This window comes from Phalacrocorax aristotelis, chromosome W, assembly GCF_949628215.1.
Source record: "Phalacrocorax aristotelis chromosome W, bGulAri2.1, whole genome shotgun sequence".
In the NCBI taxonomy this organism is placed as follows: Eukaryota; Metazoa; Chordata; class Aves; order Suliformes; family Phalacrocoracidae; genus Phalacrocorax; species Phalacrocorax aristotelis.
Window position 1 is genome coordinate 15,021,477 of NC_134310.1, and position 20,707 is coordinate 15,042,183.

Here is a 20,707-nt window from a genome sequence, read left to right on the forward strand (position 1 = left end):
AGAAAGTGTTTTAGTCTTGCACCATCAAAAATAAACTGCATTTTTTTAAATGCTTCTCAGCTAAAATGTGCTGGAGAATGTGTGGGGATATGAAAGTAGCTTTTTAAGTAGTAGGAGACAAAGCACAAGCTCTCCATAAATAAATTTAAAATTAGAAGAAACGCGAAGTAATGAATTCTGCCATTTCACTGAATCAGAATTAAAGGCAGTAGCGATATCTTTTGAGGTGAGCACCCATTTTCTCTATATATTCACAAATAATGTTTTCTAACAAGACTTGATTTAGTTACTAAATAAGAAATACCTAAAAAGTCAATCCTTTTAGTAATTGCAACAAGAACATTTACACACAAACACCACAAACTCATTCTCTCTCTTCTCCAGGCATCTTTGAAAGGAGAAGAAAAATCTTTGAACAGGGAGAAAACTTGTGCTCTCTCTGCTGGTGAAAGACCCAAACCATATGTAAATTTAGTCGCCTCCACGCAATTATGTCCAAAATTGACCATTTTCACCTATGAACTTCCAAAATCAGAATCTGCACTGTTTTCCACTCTGCAAGATTTTTCTTGGGAGTATCTAATAAATTAGCATTATACTATAATTTTTTTTCTCAGAATTTAAACACAGTGCAAAGGACACTTCTGAAAAATATTTATGTTAACCTATCACTATCTACTTTATAAACCACATCTTATCTTCAAGATTTACATGTGGGTTTTGCATCCACTTTTGATATTTCTGAAGCTTAAGACCTTCAAAACGGGGGGGGGGGGGGGGGAGGAAAAATTCAAAGAGAATAGATTCAATGAAATCAGTTAAGACAACCAATACACCTACTGAAGTGAAGAGCAAATATTTCAGAGGCTCATCTGGTTCTGTGCTAGAGACCATATGGATAGATGGTAGTTCTCTAAAATTTGTAATGCCTACATAATAATGAATATCCAGTTGAACAAACATTGGAGACAATATAGTAGTATATATTACCCAATCATTACAGCACCTTTAAAAGAATAGATGTGATTTTAATCTAACACCTACTTCACATTAGGTTCAAACTGGGATATGAACAGAAATGGCATAAAAGAATTTTCCTGTATTTTCTTAAATTAGGCAACATAGATAGATAATTAATAGTTCAACTACCAAAACTTATTACAAATTTTTACTTATGGTACTACTGGGATTTTAGAAACTATAAACAACGCCAATTCATTCAGTCTCATGGTTCAAAATAAGAGTAGCTTAAAAAGAATTTTGAAACACAAGAACTTCACTTTCCATCCATCAAGATCCCAAATAAAGAATACCAGATATTAAAAATATGCATATATGAGAAATTACAGTTCATTGTTGGAGGGGAATGGAGATGAATGTCGTAGAACCACCTACAGTGAATAAACAGAATTGAACTATATGACAATGACAGGAAGGTTTTTATATATATATGGGTTTTATATGCATATATATTTATATAATATAGTGTATACACACACAATCCTTTTACCTTTATCTTGCACTTCTTTTGAAAATCGCTCCCTTTCAATAGCTGATTCACGTTCTATCCGCTCAATTTCAGCCAATGCATCCAATTCTACTTCATCGTATGACGTTATAGTTCCTTGTTGCGAAACCTGTTGCTGTGTCTGTACCACAGGAGTTTGAGGTTGTTTTGCAGCAACTGAAGTGTTCTGTTGTAAAACAGGCACTTGTTGTGCCTGAAGGAAAGCTGTCTGTTCGTGCTGTGGCAAACACTGAGCAGCATTTAGTGGGCGGTTAACATCCTGTGGAGTAACGGGCGTTTTAGAAGTCTGTCCTGGGTACTGCACATTAAAATGAATATCACCCTCTGACATACTGCTGTTTTCCAAACCAGAAAGCATATCATCCTGCTGGTCCATATCCGAAGATCTTACACGAGAGAGTCTTAATGTAAGCTTAGTGGAGTCCTTAGAAGGAGAACTAATGATATCATACATTGCAGCTTTTTCAGTCTGGTCTTTTTCATCCTTGCCTAACTTCATTTTCTTTTGTTTCTTTTGCTTTCTTTCTGGAGAATCTAACAATATGTCTGGGGGAACATCTCTAGGTGATGAATAAGGTGGAGGCTGAGATTGTTGGATTAAAGGTTGTCTTGATCCTAGAATAATAATTCAGAAAAACTGAACAGTTATGTTGTTCCCATGTTTATATACAAACACACTAAATACAACCTACATAATTTTAATATGTATTTGTACATATATCTGTGTTCACAAAAGATCTAAATAAGATTGGTAGGAAGCACATCACTCCTAGATCAAGATGTAATCCAGATAGCTGCAGTGTATTTCCTAGGAATTTTAGCTGTCCACTGCAGGTAGAGAAGATTTCAGAGAAGATGGAACAAAAAATCCACCACCAAAAAAGAACAGATAAAAATAGTACCTACAGGTTCAGAATATCAACTATTAGAAAATAGTCAATGAAAGCAAGTTGACTACAGAAAAAGGAAATATCAAAAAGATTCTTAATAAGGTTCAGTGACGAACACTTAATGATCAGTGTATAGGCACTAGCCATTTCAGCCACACATTTTTAAAGTAATTAAAAAAAATATATATTAAAAAAATCAAAACATACACAACCTCCTTAACTTTGATACAGACAGTTCATTTTCAACTGTTTTTTGGGGGGCTTTTTTTGGTTGTTTGTTTTTTTAATTTTAGATAAACTCATTCCACACACACACCCCACTCATTACTATCTAGAAAATACTAATTGTCTTAGAGCATTTTTCTATCATTCCATGCCTTATTGTCGTGGTTCAGCCTCAGCGAGCAACTAAACACCACCCAGCCGCTTGCTCACTCCCCCCCACCCCTGTGGGATGGGGAAGAGAATCGGACGAGCAAAAGAACTTGTGGGTTGAGATAAGCACAGTTTAATGATTACAATAAAATGATAATGATAAATGATTATGAGAATAATGACAACAATGTTAATATAATAAAAGGGAAAACGAAGGGAAAGGGAAAACAGGAAAAAAACAACAGAAACATGAACGATACAACCGCTCACCACCCACCGACCGACGCTGCCCATCCCCGAGCCGTGATTGCTGCCTCCCTCCCCCGGCCAGCCCCTCCCAGGTAGCATACTGGGCATGACGTTACATGATATGGAATATCCCTTTGGCCAGTTTGAATCCGCTCTCTTAGCTGTGCCCCCTCCCCTCCCGGCTTCTTGTGCACCCGGCAGAGCATGGGAAGCTAGACATGTCCTTGACTAGTACAAGCACTACCCAGCAACAGCCAAAACATCTGTGTGTTATCTCAACACTGTTTTCATGCTAAGTTCAAAGCACAGCACTATGCCAGCTAGAGTGAAGAAAATTAACTCTATCCCAGCCAAAACCATGACACTTATCTCCCCTCCTTTTTACCCTTTTTTTTAAAGTATGTATTTTTACTTCCACATGCACCTATTTCATACTTTGAGTATATCTAGAGAAATTTTAAGAGAACATTTATTAAAAACATTCTCCGATTAATCATATTAAATTTTTGTTCCTCAAATTAAACCAGCTCCCCATAACTGTTAGCCCAGAAAAAGCTTTGAAAAACAGAGGAGGTTTTCAACCTGTCCCAATTATAATTTTGAGCTATAATTTTTGGCTTAAAAAGAAATACTGGTGTGAAAAAAAAAAAAAAAGCCTATTGGCTGGACCAATAGGGCCAGCCTCCTCTTGTTAAACAAAGCAAACATTTATCTGATCCCATTCATCCACTGGGGAATACTAATCTTCAGAAAGCAGTGACTGAGATTATTATTAGTCATTCTGTTTTAGGTCATCATATGTCAATACTTCCAACAGCACTCAACCTAATTGGAATACAAGTCCCCATGTGCTTCATTCAAGATACACCAGTAAACAACAAAGCCACTTTATTCTGAACCTTAAATTTCTATCAGATATTTTAAGAAATACTAAGAATCATTAAGCAATGTAGTGACCTACAGATGAAAAAAAAGAATGGATACCTCTTTTAGAATAGAAAAATATGTAGGCAGATTTTGAGTCTAAATCTAGGGCTGCATGGTAATTCAGGAAAGAAAATAATTGCTTTCTGTAGCTAATCAGTAAAAGAACTTTGTCCAAACTCTTTTTACATGCCACAAATATATAAAACTTGTGAAATAAAAAGAGATTCTCCACTGATTTCAGAAGATCATTGTATCATTACTGAACAACAAATACTAATGGTCATCCAGATAATACAAAATGTAGCTGTAAAGCAGGTAATGTGATAGGAAATAAGGCCTCTACAGAGAACAAATACACCCATCAAGAATACCTCCAGTCTTTCAGTAACAGTCATCCTCACCACCCATGATAATCATGAGACTGGTTCTCTGCACTAATTGGTATTCCTACTGATTCCTAGTAGTAGGTGGCACTGAGTATGGAAGAAATTTTATCAACTGCTGTAGCAATTTGTGAATACTTTTTTTCATGTGACTCCTGGCTGATTTCTTATCATCTCCTTTATAATGCAAGCAACTATAACATGCACTGCACTGACAGTCACTCAGCCTTCTTAAAAACATAAAGTGTCAAAAACATCTTTTTTATTTACCATGGAATAGCTTCACTTCCTCATTGCACATCGGTAACTTGGGTAACAAACAAATAAGCTTCTGTTCAGCACACTGTACACATGACTGACATATAAATCTTACAGTTTCTGTCTGCACACTTTCTAATTATACCACAGTACTCTACATAAAGCTGCAAGATAAACCCCTCCTTACCCTCTACGATACCCTTACAGAATAGGTACGAGGCCCTGGGTATGGTGGACGAAGCACACACTAAGACAGAAGAGGAGGAACCTATACAAGTAGACTGAAACAATGGCGAGTTATGGTCATTGGTTCTTGCCTCCTGTGCGAAACGGAAGCACCCATTTTCAGACCAGACCCTCTTTTCAGGGAAGTTTGCTGCCTCCCTGGGCCCTGAATTAGGAATGTCACTAGACAACTGAAGAGCTTAGCACAGCCTTCAGGCTACTATCCATTCCTGCTCTTACATGTGGGTACTAGTGATATCACAACAAAAAGTCTGAGGCCAATCAAAAAATATTTCAGAGCCCTGGGAAGAGTGCTAAAAATTTCATGAGCACGGGTAGTACAGACCCCCATGTAATGGGGAGAGACTTTGGAAGAAACAGACATGCCCAGGATATCAATGCATGGCTCCAGGATTGGTGCCTCCACCAAAACTTTGGGTTTTATAACCATGGAAGAGCCTTCGAGGTACAAGATATGCTGGGGCCTGACGGGACCCACCTGTCCCAATAGGGAAAACACGTCTTTGGGCGTAAACTTGTGGGAGTGATTGAGAGACCTTTAAACTAGAATTGATGGGGGAAGGGGATACCAACAGGATTGCAGTAGGTAAGACAAGGGTTGACATGGCATCACCTGAGGGTGGCAATGCTAGTGGGAATATTTATGCTGCTCCAGGAAGCACAGAGGGCTCAGGAGCACATCTGAAATGCTTGTACATCAACACACGCAGTATGAGAAACAAACAGGATGAACTGGAAGCATTGGCTGGTTCCCAGAGATATTATGTCATTGGTATTAGCGAGACTTGGTGGAATGAGTCCCATGACTGGAGTGCTGGGATGGAGGGCTACAGGCTGTTCCAGAGGGATAGGCAAGGCAGGCGAGGTGGAGTTGTCGCACTATATGTAAGGGAGAGGTTTGATTGTACAGCCCTTACAGTTAGTGATGATGCAATTGAGAGCCTCTGGGCGAGGATTAGCGGGATGGAAAACAAGGGAGATGTCATAGTGGGTGTCTACTGTTGATCACCCAGCCAGGGTGATAGCACTGATGAGCTATTCTACAGGCAATTAGGAGAAAACTCTGGATCAGTAGCCCTTGTCCCTATGGAAGATTTCAACTTCTCAGACATCACCTGGGAATACCATACTGCTGTGACAAGCAAGTCTGGGAAATTCTTGAAGCTTGTTGAAGATAATTTCTTGTCACAAGTACTCAGGGAGCCAACTAGGAAAGATGCCCTCCTAGACTTGTTTGCAAATAGAGACGGACTCATGGGAGATGCGATGGTAGGTGGCTGTCTTGGTCGCAGTGATCACAAAATGGCCGAGTTAAAAAATTTCAGTGCAATGAGAAAAAAAGGTCATCAGAGTTGCTACCCTGGATTTCAAGAGAGCAAAATTTAAGCTACCCAGGAAGCTACTTAGCAGAGTATCCTGGGAATCTGCTTTTGAGGAATTAGGGGTCCATGAGTGCTGGCAATTTTTTAAGAACTGCCTTTTAAAAGCACAGGAGCCGGCAATTCCATTGTGTCGAAAGCCAAGCAAGTGGGGCAGAACACCAGCTTGGCTGAACAGGGAACTCCTTATGGAGCTCAAGAGGAAAAAGAAATGGTATGATCTCTGGAAGCGAGGTCAGGCTTTGCAGGAAGATTACAGAGGTGTGGTTCACATATGCAGTGAGAAGACATGAAAGGATAAAGCTGAACTAGAGTTGAAACTGGCCAGTGTTGTGTCGGACAACAAGAAAGGCTTTTTTAAGTATGTTAATAGCAAGAGGAGGTCTAAGGAAAACATTAGACCAATATTTGTTGAAGATGGACACCTGACAAATAGGGATGAAGAAGAAGCAGAGGCATTCAATGCTTTTTTTTGCCTCAGTCTTTAATAATACTAATAGGCCTTGGGCTGCCAGGTCCTCTGAGTCGGAGAACCACGACTGCAGGAACAGTGACTTTCCATTTGTAGACACTGAAATTGTAAGGGAGCAGCTGTATCAGCTGAATGTTCACAAGTCCACGGGGCCTGATGGGATTCATCCCAGAGTACTGAAGGAGCTAGGGGATGTTATGGCAGGACCCCTCTCGATCAGGTCTTGGGAGTCAGGGGAGGCCCCCATTGACTGGAAGCTAGCCAATGTTATTCCAATTTGCAAGAAGGGCGTGAGGGAAGACCCAGGAAACTACAGACCTGTTAGCCTAACCTCAGTACCTGTAAAAATTATGGAGAAGATTATATTGGGTATTATTGAAAGGCATTTAAAGGACAATGCAATCATCAAGCACAGTCAACATGGGTTCACGAAGGGAAATTCCTGTTTAACTAATTTGATATCCTTCTACGATAAGGTCACCTGCCTAGTGGATGAAGGGAAGGCGGTGGATGTAGTTTTTCTGGATTTTAGTAAGCCTTTTGCTACTGTCCCTCACAGAATCCTTCTGCACAAGTTGCCCAACTGTGCGATGAGCAGGTGCGCTGTGTAAAGAACTGGCTGAAGGGCAGGGCTCAAAGGGTTGTAGTGAATGGGGCTACATCTGGCTGGTGGCCAGTCACTAACAGTGTTCCTCAGGACTCAATTCTAGGGCCAGGTCTCTTCAATATTTTTATCAATGATCTGGAGGCAGGAGTTGAATGCACCATTAGCAAGTTTGCTGATGATACCAAACTGGGCAGTATTGTTGACTCTCTCGAGGGATAAGATGCTTTGCAGAGGGATCTAGACTGGAGCATTGGGCAATCAATTAGTGGCATGAAATTTAATAAGACCAAATGCCAGATTCTGCACCTGGAACAGAGTAACACCGGGCACAAGTATAAATTTGGAGAAGAGTGGCTGGAGAGCAGCCCCGCAGAAAGGGATCTGGGGGTGCTGGTTGACAGTATGCTCAATATGAGTCAGCAGTGTGCCCTGGCAGCCAGGAGGGCAAACCGCATCCTGGGGTGCATTAAACACAGTATAACCAGCCAGTCAAAAGAGGCACTTATACCGCTGTCTTTAGCGTTGGTGCAGCCTTACCTTGAGTACTGCATGCAGTTCTGGGCCCCACAATTTAAGAAAGCTGTTAAGGTCCTTAAACGCATCCAGAGGAAGGCAGCAAAGCTGGTGAAAGGTCTGGAAGGCATGTCTTATGAGGAGCGGCTAAGGACTCTGGCCTTGTCTATTTTGGAGAAAAGGAGGCTGAGGGGTGACCTCATTGCTCTCTACAGCTTCCTGAGAAGGGGAAGTGGCGAGGGAGGTGCTGAGCTCTTCTCCCTGGCATCCAGTGAGAGGACGCATGGGAATGGTTCAAAGCTGCATCGGGGAGGTTCAGACTTGACATTAGGAAGCATTTCTTTACCGAGAGGGTGGTGAAACACTGGACCAGGCGTCCTAGAGAGGTGGTCGATGACCCATGCCTGTCAGTGTTTAAGAGGCATTTGGACAATGCCCTTAACAATTTGATTTAACGTGTGGTCAGACAGTTGGACTAGATGATCATTGTAGGTCCCTTCCAACTGAAATATTCTATTCTACTCACATATTATTTAAACATTCATGATACTTTGCCTGACCATCTCTAAGCCTCTTCAGAGGAAATACCACTCACCTTTTAAAGCTGATGCACCGAAGTCCCACCACTGGTCACATTCTTTGTTGTGATCCGCATCATTAAAAACCAACTATTAAGGTTACCAGGAACTTAGGATTAAATTCTTTTAAATTCTTTAAAATATGTATTAGCTTTCCACTTGCACAACAACAACTTCAAAAGGATCACTCAAAATAGTATCTGCCTATTCCTTTAAACTCCTTGCAGGTAAAGGTTCCCAGATGTTGAAAGTAAGTCTTTCATCCATCCTACATGCTCTTTTGCCAGAAGTATTGTTCCCTATGCATGAAAGCCGGGGAAAAAACCCTACTAGTGAACAAATGAAGACTGATGGCTAATACTTGATTCATGGCACACTGGAGAGAAACATCAGGAACATTCAAGTGTTATGCCTTTTTAAATCCATAGCAAAGTGACCCTTGAGACTCCAGGAACATTTTTCATGTGGGTACCAAATTGGTGTTTGTTAAACCTGGACACACCATTCCAGACTTTTTCAGTAAAAAGTCTTTTGAAAGAAAGGCTTTAATGAATGCATATTTTCTACACATGGATTATTAGACTTCAAATCTGAGTAATTATTCTGTAAATAAATTCTTGAAGGCAGAAGCTGGAGAGGATGACTAGAGTATCCATATTGTACTCATACTGATGTTTGTCTGTTGGAAAAATCTGAGAACTCGGTGATGACAGATCCTGAGGAACGTTCACATACTGCTGCCTCATATTTTAAGAGACTGCAGTTACAATGGGTAAATGGAAAAGTCTATTTTTTTTTTTAATACAATCCTATTTATCACCTTCACATAAATTGAGTGTTTTCATGAAAATGGGATCACCCTGGAACCCTGGCTAAACCAGTCTCAGAATTGGTAATAAACATCTTGAGAATTTGTGCCTCCAGCAGATTCACGAAAGGAAGAACAGTCCTTCAAAAGGATGGTAGAGAACTGCCCAGAGTATTATATATATAGTCTGTATGATTTAAGTACATACTAGAAGAACAATTTCTCCATAAGGATTGAGATAATAACAAAGAGGTAGCATTCCAAAGTGAATTTGTTAAGAATAAGTATCATCAAATCAAAATCATTTTATTCCATAAAGCAATAGGTCTTGTGGATTAAGGAGAACCAAATGCCATGCCTGGACTTTAGCATGGTTTTCTATATAGCTTCTCATAACAATTTCACTAACAAGCCGAGGAAGTATGGTCTAGACAAAAATACTGCAGGATTGCAGTGTACCTTAGTACAAAACTGTGTTCAGAGTATCAGTTGTTCCTGGTAAAAATGGATGAACAGCGTATAGGTGAACAAGTACAGCAGAGAAATTGTAACAACATGAGAGGAAGATAGATAAGCACTATAGAAAAACAGCAATATGTTTATAACAGCTTGCAACATGAATCTAAGTTATCACCAAGGAGCAGCTATATTCTCATATATAACAGTAGTATCATACAAGGTCACCTACAGTACTTTTCTGACTACTCATCCTTCTAAGTCTTCAAATAGAGTTTTATCTACGGCTTAGGGCAGTACAATATCAAGACAAATGCAGACCAATTAGAATACAGATAAAAACAAAGACAATTAAAAGCTTAGAAATTATTACTTATGTAAAGACGATAGAAAGAAACCACATTGTTCAGTCTGTAGACAATTAGATTAGTGCAAGACATGATAACATTCTTTGATATGTAAATGATTGCTATAAAAAAAAAAAAAAAGAGGACGCAAGTTATTTTTCCTTGACCACTGGAAAAAAAGTCAACAAGTGTCATGCCTAACTGCAACAAGAACAATTCAGGCAAAGCACTGGGAGAAGAGTTTTCTAGCACTAAGAATTTGATTAGGAGTGATACTGGTACAGCTCATTCAACATGAGGGTAAGAAGATGGGAAGCCCCCAAGCCCTTTCCTGCTGTATTTTCTAAAAAATCTGGAAATCTTCCCAACTTTTGTACTAGATAAAGAAATTATTACTTATTTTGATTAACATACTATATTACCATTTGTTTTTCAAAGAACATAGCCTAATTTAAAATTCAAACTTAAAGGGATAGCATATGAGATAGACAAAAGAACACCACATTTGGGAGGTTTTTATTTTTTGGGTCAGACTGCATTCACTTTCCACATACTCTTTCAATAATTTTCAGGGAAGAGTCCCACCACTTTCTTCAGAGCTTCAAATGCCTCATGAAAAACCTCAGTGTTGGCTGTTCTAGCTTAGGACTGCTGTATTCAGAAGCATCCTTGCATAAAAAGTTAAGAATTGAAAAAAGAAACAAGAATGAATGGTTATTTTGGCCCTGTCAGAAACTATCTTTGAATAAATTTGATCTACCTTTCTTTTGAAGGAGAGAGGGTGAGATGATAATTTTTCTTAACAAGTACCTTTGAGAGCACTGAAGTCTGTACTACAGATTTGCAAAGGTTCCCAATTCTTCTTGCCACCCACTATACAGTCAAAGACCAAGTGGAGAGGAATCTCTCTGGAGAAGTCCTATAAATCCCCAAGAAAATAAAAGTAATCTTTCCAAATTATTCAGAAAATCATCAGGTACCCATTAACAATTTCTGGAGGGAATACAACTTATTTCTGGAAAAGAGTGCAAAATCATATAGTTTTATAAGGGTTGTTGCTATTCCTTACAGGTATTTAGGAAACTTTATGGAAACAGGACTGTAAATATATGAACTCTTCTCTTTGGAAAGCAATGGACTAAAAACATTGTGGAAGGCTTTCCTTTATAGCGCGCTTTAGAAGTTTTCTTAATAAAAAAAATTTAAAATTCTGAGATTCCAGAGTAGTGGGAAAGTAGAACAAATGGATAACCGATTTTGATGAGTAATCGATCTTGAGTAACAGATACCACAGAATATTTTGAACTCAACAGAAGGAAAATACTTCATGTTCATTCTTCATAGATGAATTCATAGAAATGAATTTTCTGTGAAAGCAGATGTGGTAACAGATGATAGCATGAAATCAGGGCCGCTATTCTATTTGCATTGCTAAAAATATAAACTTTACTTAAAAAAAGAAAGGATAAAGACCAGACTAGAACTTCTGGATCAAACTTCAGCTGCTCTGGTACCTTTACTGGAGCAGAAGTGAGGCAAAAATTTCTGTAACAGAGAAATTTTACTCCATTGCATAAATGAACAACCAACCAAAAGAACAAATATAACTTCTGCCATCTCTCAAATATTTGCGAGTTGCAAACAAAACTTCTTCATCATTCAGATTCTGTCAATCAGACAGATATTGTTCAATCTTATTGTTCAGTCTTGTTGTTCAGTAACTCAAGGCTGTACAATCACGTTCTCCAAGTATCCAGAAGTCCTCGCTACTTCCATGTCAGAAGTACAGAAATGCAGCCTGTACCTGTACATTCGGTAACTGCTTCACATTTCTATGTTATATAAGAAAGCTTAGATATTATAACAGCCTTCCTGTGATCCTTCTCTGGACTGATGATCACAGAATCACAGAATCCCAGGTTGGAAGGGACCTCAGCGATCATCTAGACCAGCCTTTCTAGGAAGAGCCCAGTCTAGACAAGATGTCCCAGCACCCTGTCCAGACGACTCTTGAAGGTGTCCGACGTGGCCGAGTCAACCACTTCCCTGGGGAGATTATTCCAATGGTTGACTGTCCTCACTGTGAAAAATTTCCCTCTCCTGTCCAATCGGAATCTCCCCAAGAGCAATTTGTGTCCATTCCCCCTTGTCCTCTTCAGGTGACTCCTTGTAAAAAGGGAGTCGCCGTCTTCTTTGTAGCTACCCCTTAAGTACTGGTACATGGTGATGAGATCCCCTCTAAGCCTCCTTTTCTCAAGGCTGAACAAACCCAGTTCTCCCAGCCTATCCTCATATGGCAGGCTTCCCAGTCCTTTGATCACCTTGGTGGCCCTTCTCTGGACCCCTTCCAGCCTGGCCACATCCTTTTTGTATAGAGGGGACGAGAACTGTACACAGTACTCCAGGTGTGGCCTGACAAGCGCTGAGTAGAGTGGGATGATGACGACTCCTTTCTCTCTGCTGGCGATGCCCTTTTTGATGCAACCCAGCATCCTGTTGGCCTTCTTGGCCGCAGCAAGCACACTGTTCACTCGTGTTGAGCTTCCGGTCCACCAGGACCCCCAGGTCCCTTTCCACAGAGCTGCTCTCCAGCCAGGTGGATCCCAGTCTGTGCTGCACTCCTATATTATGCTTTCCCAGGTGCAAGACCTTACACTTGTCTTTGCTGAACTTCATAAGGTTCTTGTTCGCCCACTCTTCCAGCCTATCCAGATCTTCCTGCAGAGCGGCTCTCCCTTCTGGAGTGTCTACTTCCCCACTCAACTTGGTGTCATCTGCAAACTTCATCAGGCTACACTTGATCCCGTTATCCAGATCACTTATGAAGATGATGTCTAGTGCCATTCTTTTTGTCTTCCCAAACAATTAAATATTTTGTTAATTTTCTTTATCAAAGTTTGAAACTTGTCAACCAAACTTTCAAGGACTAATGAGCGTAGCAACAAAGACCTCAGCGTAGATACTTGCTGTTTGTTCTTTGCTGGAAAATTTATCTGCATAACCAATTGCTTTCACTCCAAATCATAGGCCAAAACCTCACTATCAGGGATCACATATTCTAAGTAACACTGTAATTATCCACACCTCTTCAATACATTTCTAAAAATGCAAGATTAGAGGAAGTAAATGTCTGGCAAGATTTTTGCAGCATCAAGAACTAGTTCTCTCAATCAGAGTTCATTAATCTCTTTAAGAAGGCAAAATGGTAGCACCATTAGTAACAGTATTTCAGTTGTGTGTGTTATCAATGAGAAAAGCAAAGCTAACATACAGGTAAATAAATCAAAAAGCTCCTCTTGCACTTTCAGCCCCTCTAATGCTGAAACATTACAATCTAAATTGTACAATCAGATTGTTTTCAGAAATAATCTGAACAGGTATCCCTTCAAAATGGGTTCCGAGACAACCAATTGAAACAGCAGCAACTTTAAAAAAAAAAAAATAATCAAATATTCTTCTGGCTGAGTGGTAATCATATATTTGAGTGGAAGTAGCTTAGATTCACAATGTTGTTAAACTGATAAACTCAAACAAACATGGATTTTGTGTACCAAGTTAAAGAAAAACCACCACATAGTCTTTGCCCTTTACACAAGTCTTACAAGTCCTTCAGCATGAGACCTCCTAAAATACTGATGCTGCTGGCATGCTATACAAGTACTTCTCACTTGCATTTGAGCTGCATTTCTTCTAACGCTGTTTAACATAGTATATGTCTACAGAAGATGAACCACAGAGATCATTTAGCAGTCACAGGATCATAGGATAATTCAGTTAAGAAGGGACCTCAGGAGGTCTTTAGTCAATCTACGTTATGCAGGGCTTTATCCCGCCTGGTCTTGAAGACCTCCAAGGATGGAAAAGGCAGAGATTCTCTGGGCTTTTCCGATGCTCAACTGTTCTGACAGTGAAAAAGTTTTTCCTTCTACCTAGTCAGAACCTCCCATTTCAGTTTAAGTCCATTGTCTCTCATCCTTCCTTCACAACACTGTGAAAAGCCTGACTCAAGTCTTCCTGATAATCTCTTCATGGGTATGAGAAGACTGCTCTAAGGTCACGTCCGTCCATTATGTGTCATCCCATCCACCCCCTCCAAAGACTTTTTTTATCCAGGCTGCGCAAGCCTACCCTCACCTTCTCTGGAATCTCCCCCATCTCCTGTTCTCCCTCTCCACCTAGCCTGACCATCCAGAAAGACTTAATTTTGTTTCAGGGCTAAAGAGAAGAAAGCACTGTTGCATCTTTTCACTATTGCCATGTAAATACATAAGCACCGAAAAGCTAAATTACCAAGAACACACCCAAACCCCTACCTTGCTAAGTCACATGTATCTCAGTCATTGCTTCTTAGGGATAATATTAAAATCAGCAGTATGCATTCCAGATTTTAGCGTAAAGAATTATTTTCTCAGCTGACTGACAGTTCATCCTATTCCTTCTCCACAGCTAAGGTCTTCAGGCTTCATTTATGCTATATATATTGTGTTCATTGAACTACTTTTAACTTCACTTTCTTAAAATTTGAGCTGGTTAACAGTTCAATATTCATAATGCTGCCTTTAAACCATTACTTATGTAGAGCAACTGAAACCATTCTTATGAAGAATTTAATCCTCATATTGGAAAGGATTTAAAATTCTTCTGTCCTCCATGAATTTGAGCTTTGTTTTGAAGTACAATTAGTCAATTTTTGGACCTTCAGAAATTTTTTCTGGATCAGGGCTCAAAATAATTTTGTATCCAAAACTTAATTACATAATTTTTAGTACTATTTGAACACAGAAGTCAGGAGAACTAACTAAATACCTCTTTAAACTCTCTGTTCTTTAAAATTGGGAAAAAAATACATTGATGTATATGACTGCTAGACTACCTTTAACGGTTCCATCACTTCCAGCTGGAGAGCAGACTGACTGTGGTGACCTCAAGGAAAAAGATGCAGCATTCCTTATTGAAGGATCGCCATCCTAAAGTGACAATGATAAAAAATTAACATTATTAATTTAGACTGCTATTAGACTACTACATAGGCAACATTCCAAAGCACAGTCAGCCTTAGGAAGAATCTTGAACCGGAACATGCACACAAAAATAAATCTATGTATATGTCTTCTAAATAAGCCCTTTTGGTTGACATTAAGATTCCATTTAGAAGCTTGCTACATGCACTCATAGTAAAGATCTGAAAAGCAGAAAGATGAACTCTATACAATACCAACTAAAAGAAACTGAGCATAAAAAGTAGATATTTTAAAACAGACTCGCCATTTTTTCACTTAACCTACCCTTAAAGTTTATTAGAATGTCATCTTACTTATATAGTTAAGCAAACTAACACTTTGTATTTATGCCCTCCAGCATATACACATCAGAACTGAACAAAATCTGTAGCACTCCCATTGCAGCAGCTGAGATAGATAGATAGATAGATAGATAGATAGAGACAGACAGACAGACAGACAGACAGACAGACGGCAACTACACACTCCCTCTGACAATGGCCAAACAGACAATTTCCACATGCATAGCAGTGGACTAGCCACTGTACATGTTATGCCTTCTGAAGGCGTAGTTCACACTGCTTAGGGAAAAGGAAAAAAAGTTTGATATTTATGGTCTGAACGTGCTTATAAGACAAAGAATATAAATCTCTAAGAAACCAGATTTCATCAGTTTCACCATCCATGGACATTTAAGAAAACAATTCTATTGGATTCCCCCCAGCAAAATTAATCTAAATGTCATGCTGTGCTATTAATTACACTTATTTTTGCAACAATGCTTGCAAAAAGACTTGTTGCCTCACATGAGGAAAGCCTCATGTGCAAAGAAATCTAATATTCAGATTCAATGCAATAAAAAGAACTATATCCTAAACTTGCATGTGTTTTACTGCAAATGACGTACGAGTTACTCGTTTATGTAATACATTGAAATGATGGAGCTGATCAATAATTAAAGTTTTGAAGTTTTATGATTTAATAATCCTCATTAATAACTACCTGTGCCAAAGGTCACGCTGCTTCTGAAAAGGCTGCAATGTTATGATTTGATTAAGCTTATTATTCATACATAGATGCAAAACTTTAATCCAAATGCATCACTGTTTTCTACATGATAGCTACTAAAATCAGCTTTTAAAGGTATAATTACTTTTTACCTTTAGTATTTCTCCAATTAAACTGAGCAATGAGGGTATGTTTTATGTTTTCATAGTCTGTCAGTTTTGAACAAGTTTCATTTCTAAGTTCTCATGAACTAGGATGTGGTTACATTGCTTGGCTCACAAAATTAGGAGTGAATATTTTTAAATACTTCCTCTTTAAACACTGTGAAATAAATTATCCTAATATTAAAGTTTCCAAAAATCTTGTCTTAACAAAACCAAGATTTTCTTGAAGGTGTACCTTTAACATAGTTGGGGGATATATGTACACTTAATGCCAAGAACAGCTTCTTATTTTGAAGAATTTCCATTGCTGAAGCAGAGACTGAGAGAAACATCTGATGATTGTGTATTATGATAGATTCCTTCATTACAAAACTCTCTTATTGAACATACTACTTCTTAGCTTTTTTTTTTTAAATGCAGGAATTATCCTGATTGAAAATAATAAGACTAAGAAAACTAACAACTCTCTTGGAGTTCTAGTGTATTAATCCTGGTAAGAGATTTAGGGAGCCTGGTGTTAATAGTACACTTGTTGAATACAACACTTTTTTTTGCTTCCACAAGCTAATTTAGGAAGACAAGAGTTGCCCACAGTTTTTATAAGCTAAACACACACATGCGCACACAAAAAAAAAAAAGGGGGGGGGGGGGGAAGAGGCCTCCTTGCCACCAGGTTTTGATGAAGTTTTTTACTGCTGTAGGCATCACTATGATCACTGTTCAAAGAGCTAAAGGCAAAATAAAAATGAAACTTCAGTGCTCTCCCCTTAAGAGCTGTTAAGATACTGTGTGCCAATCTTGTGAAGAAGAATCCCAACATGCTTCATCCACAGGATGAGATGCTCATTAAGAAGACAATTAAGAAGTTCAAAACACTATGGGAGAAAGTTGCTGGGTTTTTTCCCCTTTACATTCACGAGTTCAGAAAGAATTTCTCCTACATGAACTGAAGTCACTAAGGGAAGACTTCTTATAAAGAAACCAAGTCATAAAAGCACATAATAGACCAGTAAGAAAAAGTTTCCAAAGGAATTTTTGCCTTTGACAACGCTACTATATTACCCAATAGGTTATTCAAATATGTCAAGTCTAATTGACAGTTATGGGGATCTTCAGAAAGACAAGTTAACTATATACCTATTTAGAATCTAGTGTTGTTTGCATTTCTTTAAAATAAACTCACATATGAGTATGATTTTTTTTTTTACTTTTCATAACTTCATCAGAATCAATGTTACAAACTGTTCCAAAGGAAAGAGAGATCTAGAAAAAAATTAAATCTCTCACATTCAAGTTGCATGGGTGAGTGTACACATCTGAAACTGAAATATATTTTCAGTGGTTTTATACATCAACAACAACATAGTAAAATATCTGACTTCTAAGGCAGCTAAACACATACTTGCTTTATCACAGTAAATATTTGCTTTATCATAATAAACTGATCTAGGTAACATACATCACTACTTAGCCTGTGCACCATCTGTAGGTAGTCTTCATTTGAGCCATGTCTAGAACTATCAGCATGATGATTAGCTGAATTTCCAGACAATTGACTTGAAACTTTATTTTCATGGAGATTCCTCATCCCAGCTGTGACAACAGGACTGGATACTGAAGCTGAAATACAAAAAAAAGTATACTGATATATTCACACTGTTGTTAACTCTAAAAAAATTTCACAGAAAACACCATAATAGCAGATATTAATGAGTTGGATGCAAGAGGTCTGGAACCTGAACAAGAATCCAACCTTCTCGATTGAATCCTTTTGCCACAAATAACTTGAATAAAATTAGATATCCAAGATTTGAATTTTCAAGAGGATTTAAAACCTAAATTCCATGTACGGATTAGCCAAGCTTCTCTCCACATCTATCTAATTAGTCAGTATCATATTCTTATAGGTTATAGAAAACTTTATTTTCCTCTATATAATTTCTATTCACTACCTTTAGTACCTTCCAAGGCATTCATGAAACACACAACATTGTATACAGAACAGTTATATAAATTCTAAGCATACCGCTGAACTTTAAGAATAGATGATTTTAAAGGATCCAATGAGAATTCTACTTACCCAAAAAAAAGCCTAGATACTTAACAGTGTTCATGTTCTGAAGGTAATCTTTGCCAGTTACTGCATACCTTGAGCATAATTCTAGCCAACTTAGACTAGTCTACGCTACAAAGGTTTGGTAAGGCTAAATAAGCTGGCAGCAGGTTACACTGGCAAAAATTAGGTTTTCACTAGTATAGATAAACAATTTCCATAGCTAACAAATAAACGTTTTGTTTGATTTTGCTATTGTCATGTATACATGACAACTATGCAAAATGGGTGTACATAGGGGAGGAGCAGTGTAACATGAACATGTGTTTTACTTTTTCTTCTTCCTTTTTTCTTTTTTTAATAAATTATATACTACCACTCTGTACAGTCAAGAAAGCAAAGCTTAAACATACCCAAAAAATTCCCTATCAACTCAAAAATTTGCATTAAGCATGTGACACCTTCAAAGAAATTAGAGAGCTGTGAAACGTGCGCATGAAGGTAAAGCTGACATGAGAATAAAGCAAACATCACAGACTTACCTTGCTGCATCTGAGGATGTGGTGTATAACTTGGAGGATGTGAATATGGCATGTATCCTGCAGGACTTTGAGGAGCATATGGACTAGGCACTGGACTGTTCTGTTGTGCCAAAAATCTGTTACCAGAGTTTGTCTGTGGTGGCACAAACCGGCTAAAAATTTAAAAAAAAGTTTTAAAACGTTGGAAAAGCAAATTTAGACAAATTTATTATTTCTTTTGGAATATTATACTTTTGGAACATTATAACTTCTGTAGAGACAAAATTCCAACGCAGTCAAGAAGTACCTTCAAAAGCAGTATTTTAAGCTATCGATACCTTCCCAACTTCAGTTATTACTTAAAAGCCACAGATTGGGTACTGCATTAGTAAAAGTAAAGAATAGAATAAAAAGCATTCATAAGACCTCCACCTAGGGACAATTACACAAATATTTATTAAAATAAGATCTGTAGATTTATTAAAACAAGATATGCAATTTCCAAAAGTTCTAGAAGTTTGATTCAAAGTGACAGCTAAGGTTTAATTATCATATAACAATTAGCTCGCTATGATTAACAAGGAGCCATCTACTCTAAATACGATTTTTCAGTTAGATTTCAACGAACTTCATCTAACAGAACTATACTGTCAAGATATAGGAATGTGACAGGTAGGTAGGTAGGACCTGACCCAAAGTCCACTGAATAAAACTTCTTATTTCACTGGCTTTATCTTAGACTCATCCTAAAAATAGGAAGCCATAAAAATAAATTAGGGTTGTGACAATAATACATGTACATTATAACTTACATTCTTATATGAGCTTTTCAAAATAAAAATAAACCAAATAAATACTTCAGAAAGTACAATACATGCTTTCACAACCCTCAGTTCTAGATAGCAACTCTATGAAGGTAAGCTTCCATAGAAAGAAATAGTAAAGTATGTAACAAGGATTTTGCAAGGATTTTGAGAAGACTTCACAATTCAAAAAACCTTCACTATCACTTTTAGATATAAAAGTAAAAACTGTACTGTTTTTTGTGCAGATACAGAGCATTTCATTTGCCAAAACAATTACACTAACTTGAAGTGAAATAAATTTTAATAATGATATCCAATAACTGGAGTTTAAATCTGTTAAAGCCCAGTAACTGGGTTGAAGCTACATGCAGAACTCTTTCCTCTAGTCCAGGGTGCTTTATTATATTAACAAAGGCTACCTATCCAACACTCAAAGTTTGAAAAAGAAACAGAAAATTGATGAGGAAGCTGCTGGAAGACTGGCCAAACTACTGGGCCTATCCTCTGAGCAGCCTTTTGTATAACTGTTACAGCAGTACTTCACGCTTTTACAAGCCTCCTTTTCCACCCTCCCATAACATTGGTACAGTTATACATGCCAGAACACATAGCCTCTCCTATCCTCCTGCCACCAGTCTCAGCCTCTGCCACAGGTAGAGAACAGCTGGATGGGTGACAGGAGGATTCCTTAGGCAGGAAAGAAAGTTTGCCAAAGTTATGGGAGGGAGAGAGAGCAGGGAATCATGACTAGTCCTTAGAATATAAAGATTAATTCACTAACAAAAAGATGTTTCTTTGCCAGCTGAATAAACTCACCCTGCTGTCAGACAAATGCAAAATCTGTCTTGACACTGATCATCTTCCACTCACATACTTGCAACAAGAATTGACTGTCACTGTAGGAAGTATTTGCAGTTCAATGCCCATCTCACCCCATTTAAAAGAAAGCGTTACCTGGAAGGGCTATGTGAGATAGTGGTTTGTTGATAATTGGAAGATGCAGGACTACCTCGCATGGAATTCTGAGAAATATTAAACTGCGACATCATCATCCCTATTAAGGAGAAAATAGCAGAATTACTTTACATGCATTTCCTTTTTAATCAATGAAGTCTCTCATTTCAGAAATTGTTATATAC

The 20,707-nt window shown here is 38.2% G+C and overlaps 1 protein-coding gene across 6 annotated transcripts in view; it reads right to left on the bottom strand.

Annotated features, from left to right (window-relative positions):
- LOC142049872 (nipped-B-like protein) overlaps positions 1-20,707 on the bottom strand; it is a 172,029-nt gene that overhangs the window by 80,622 nt on the left and 70,700 nt on the right. For 4 of the 6 annotated variants that reach the window (XM_075078010.1, XM_075078007.1, XM_075078008.1 and 1 more), the window contains 5 exons: positions 20,523-20,622; positions 18,784-18,935; positions 17,648-17,808; positions 14,890-14,983; positions 1,511-2,143 (listed from right to left, as the gene is read on the bottom strand). In XM_075078010.1, coding sequence (XP_074934111.1) covers positions 1,511-2,143; positions 14,890-14,983; positions 17,648-17,808; positions 18,784-18,935; positions 20,523-20,622 — 1,140 coding nt within the window. The remainder of the gene's footprint in view (positions 1-1,510; positions 2,144-14,889; positions 14,984-17,647; positions 17,809-18,783; positions 18,936-20,522; positions 20,623-20,707) is intronic. The other 2 variants (XM_075078011.1, XM_075078012.1) reach the window with 1 other exon arrangement.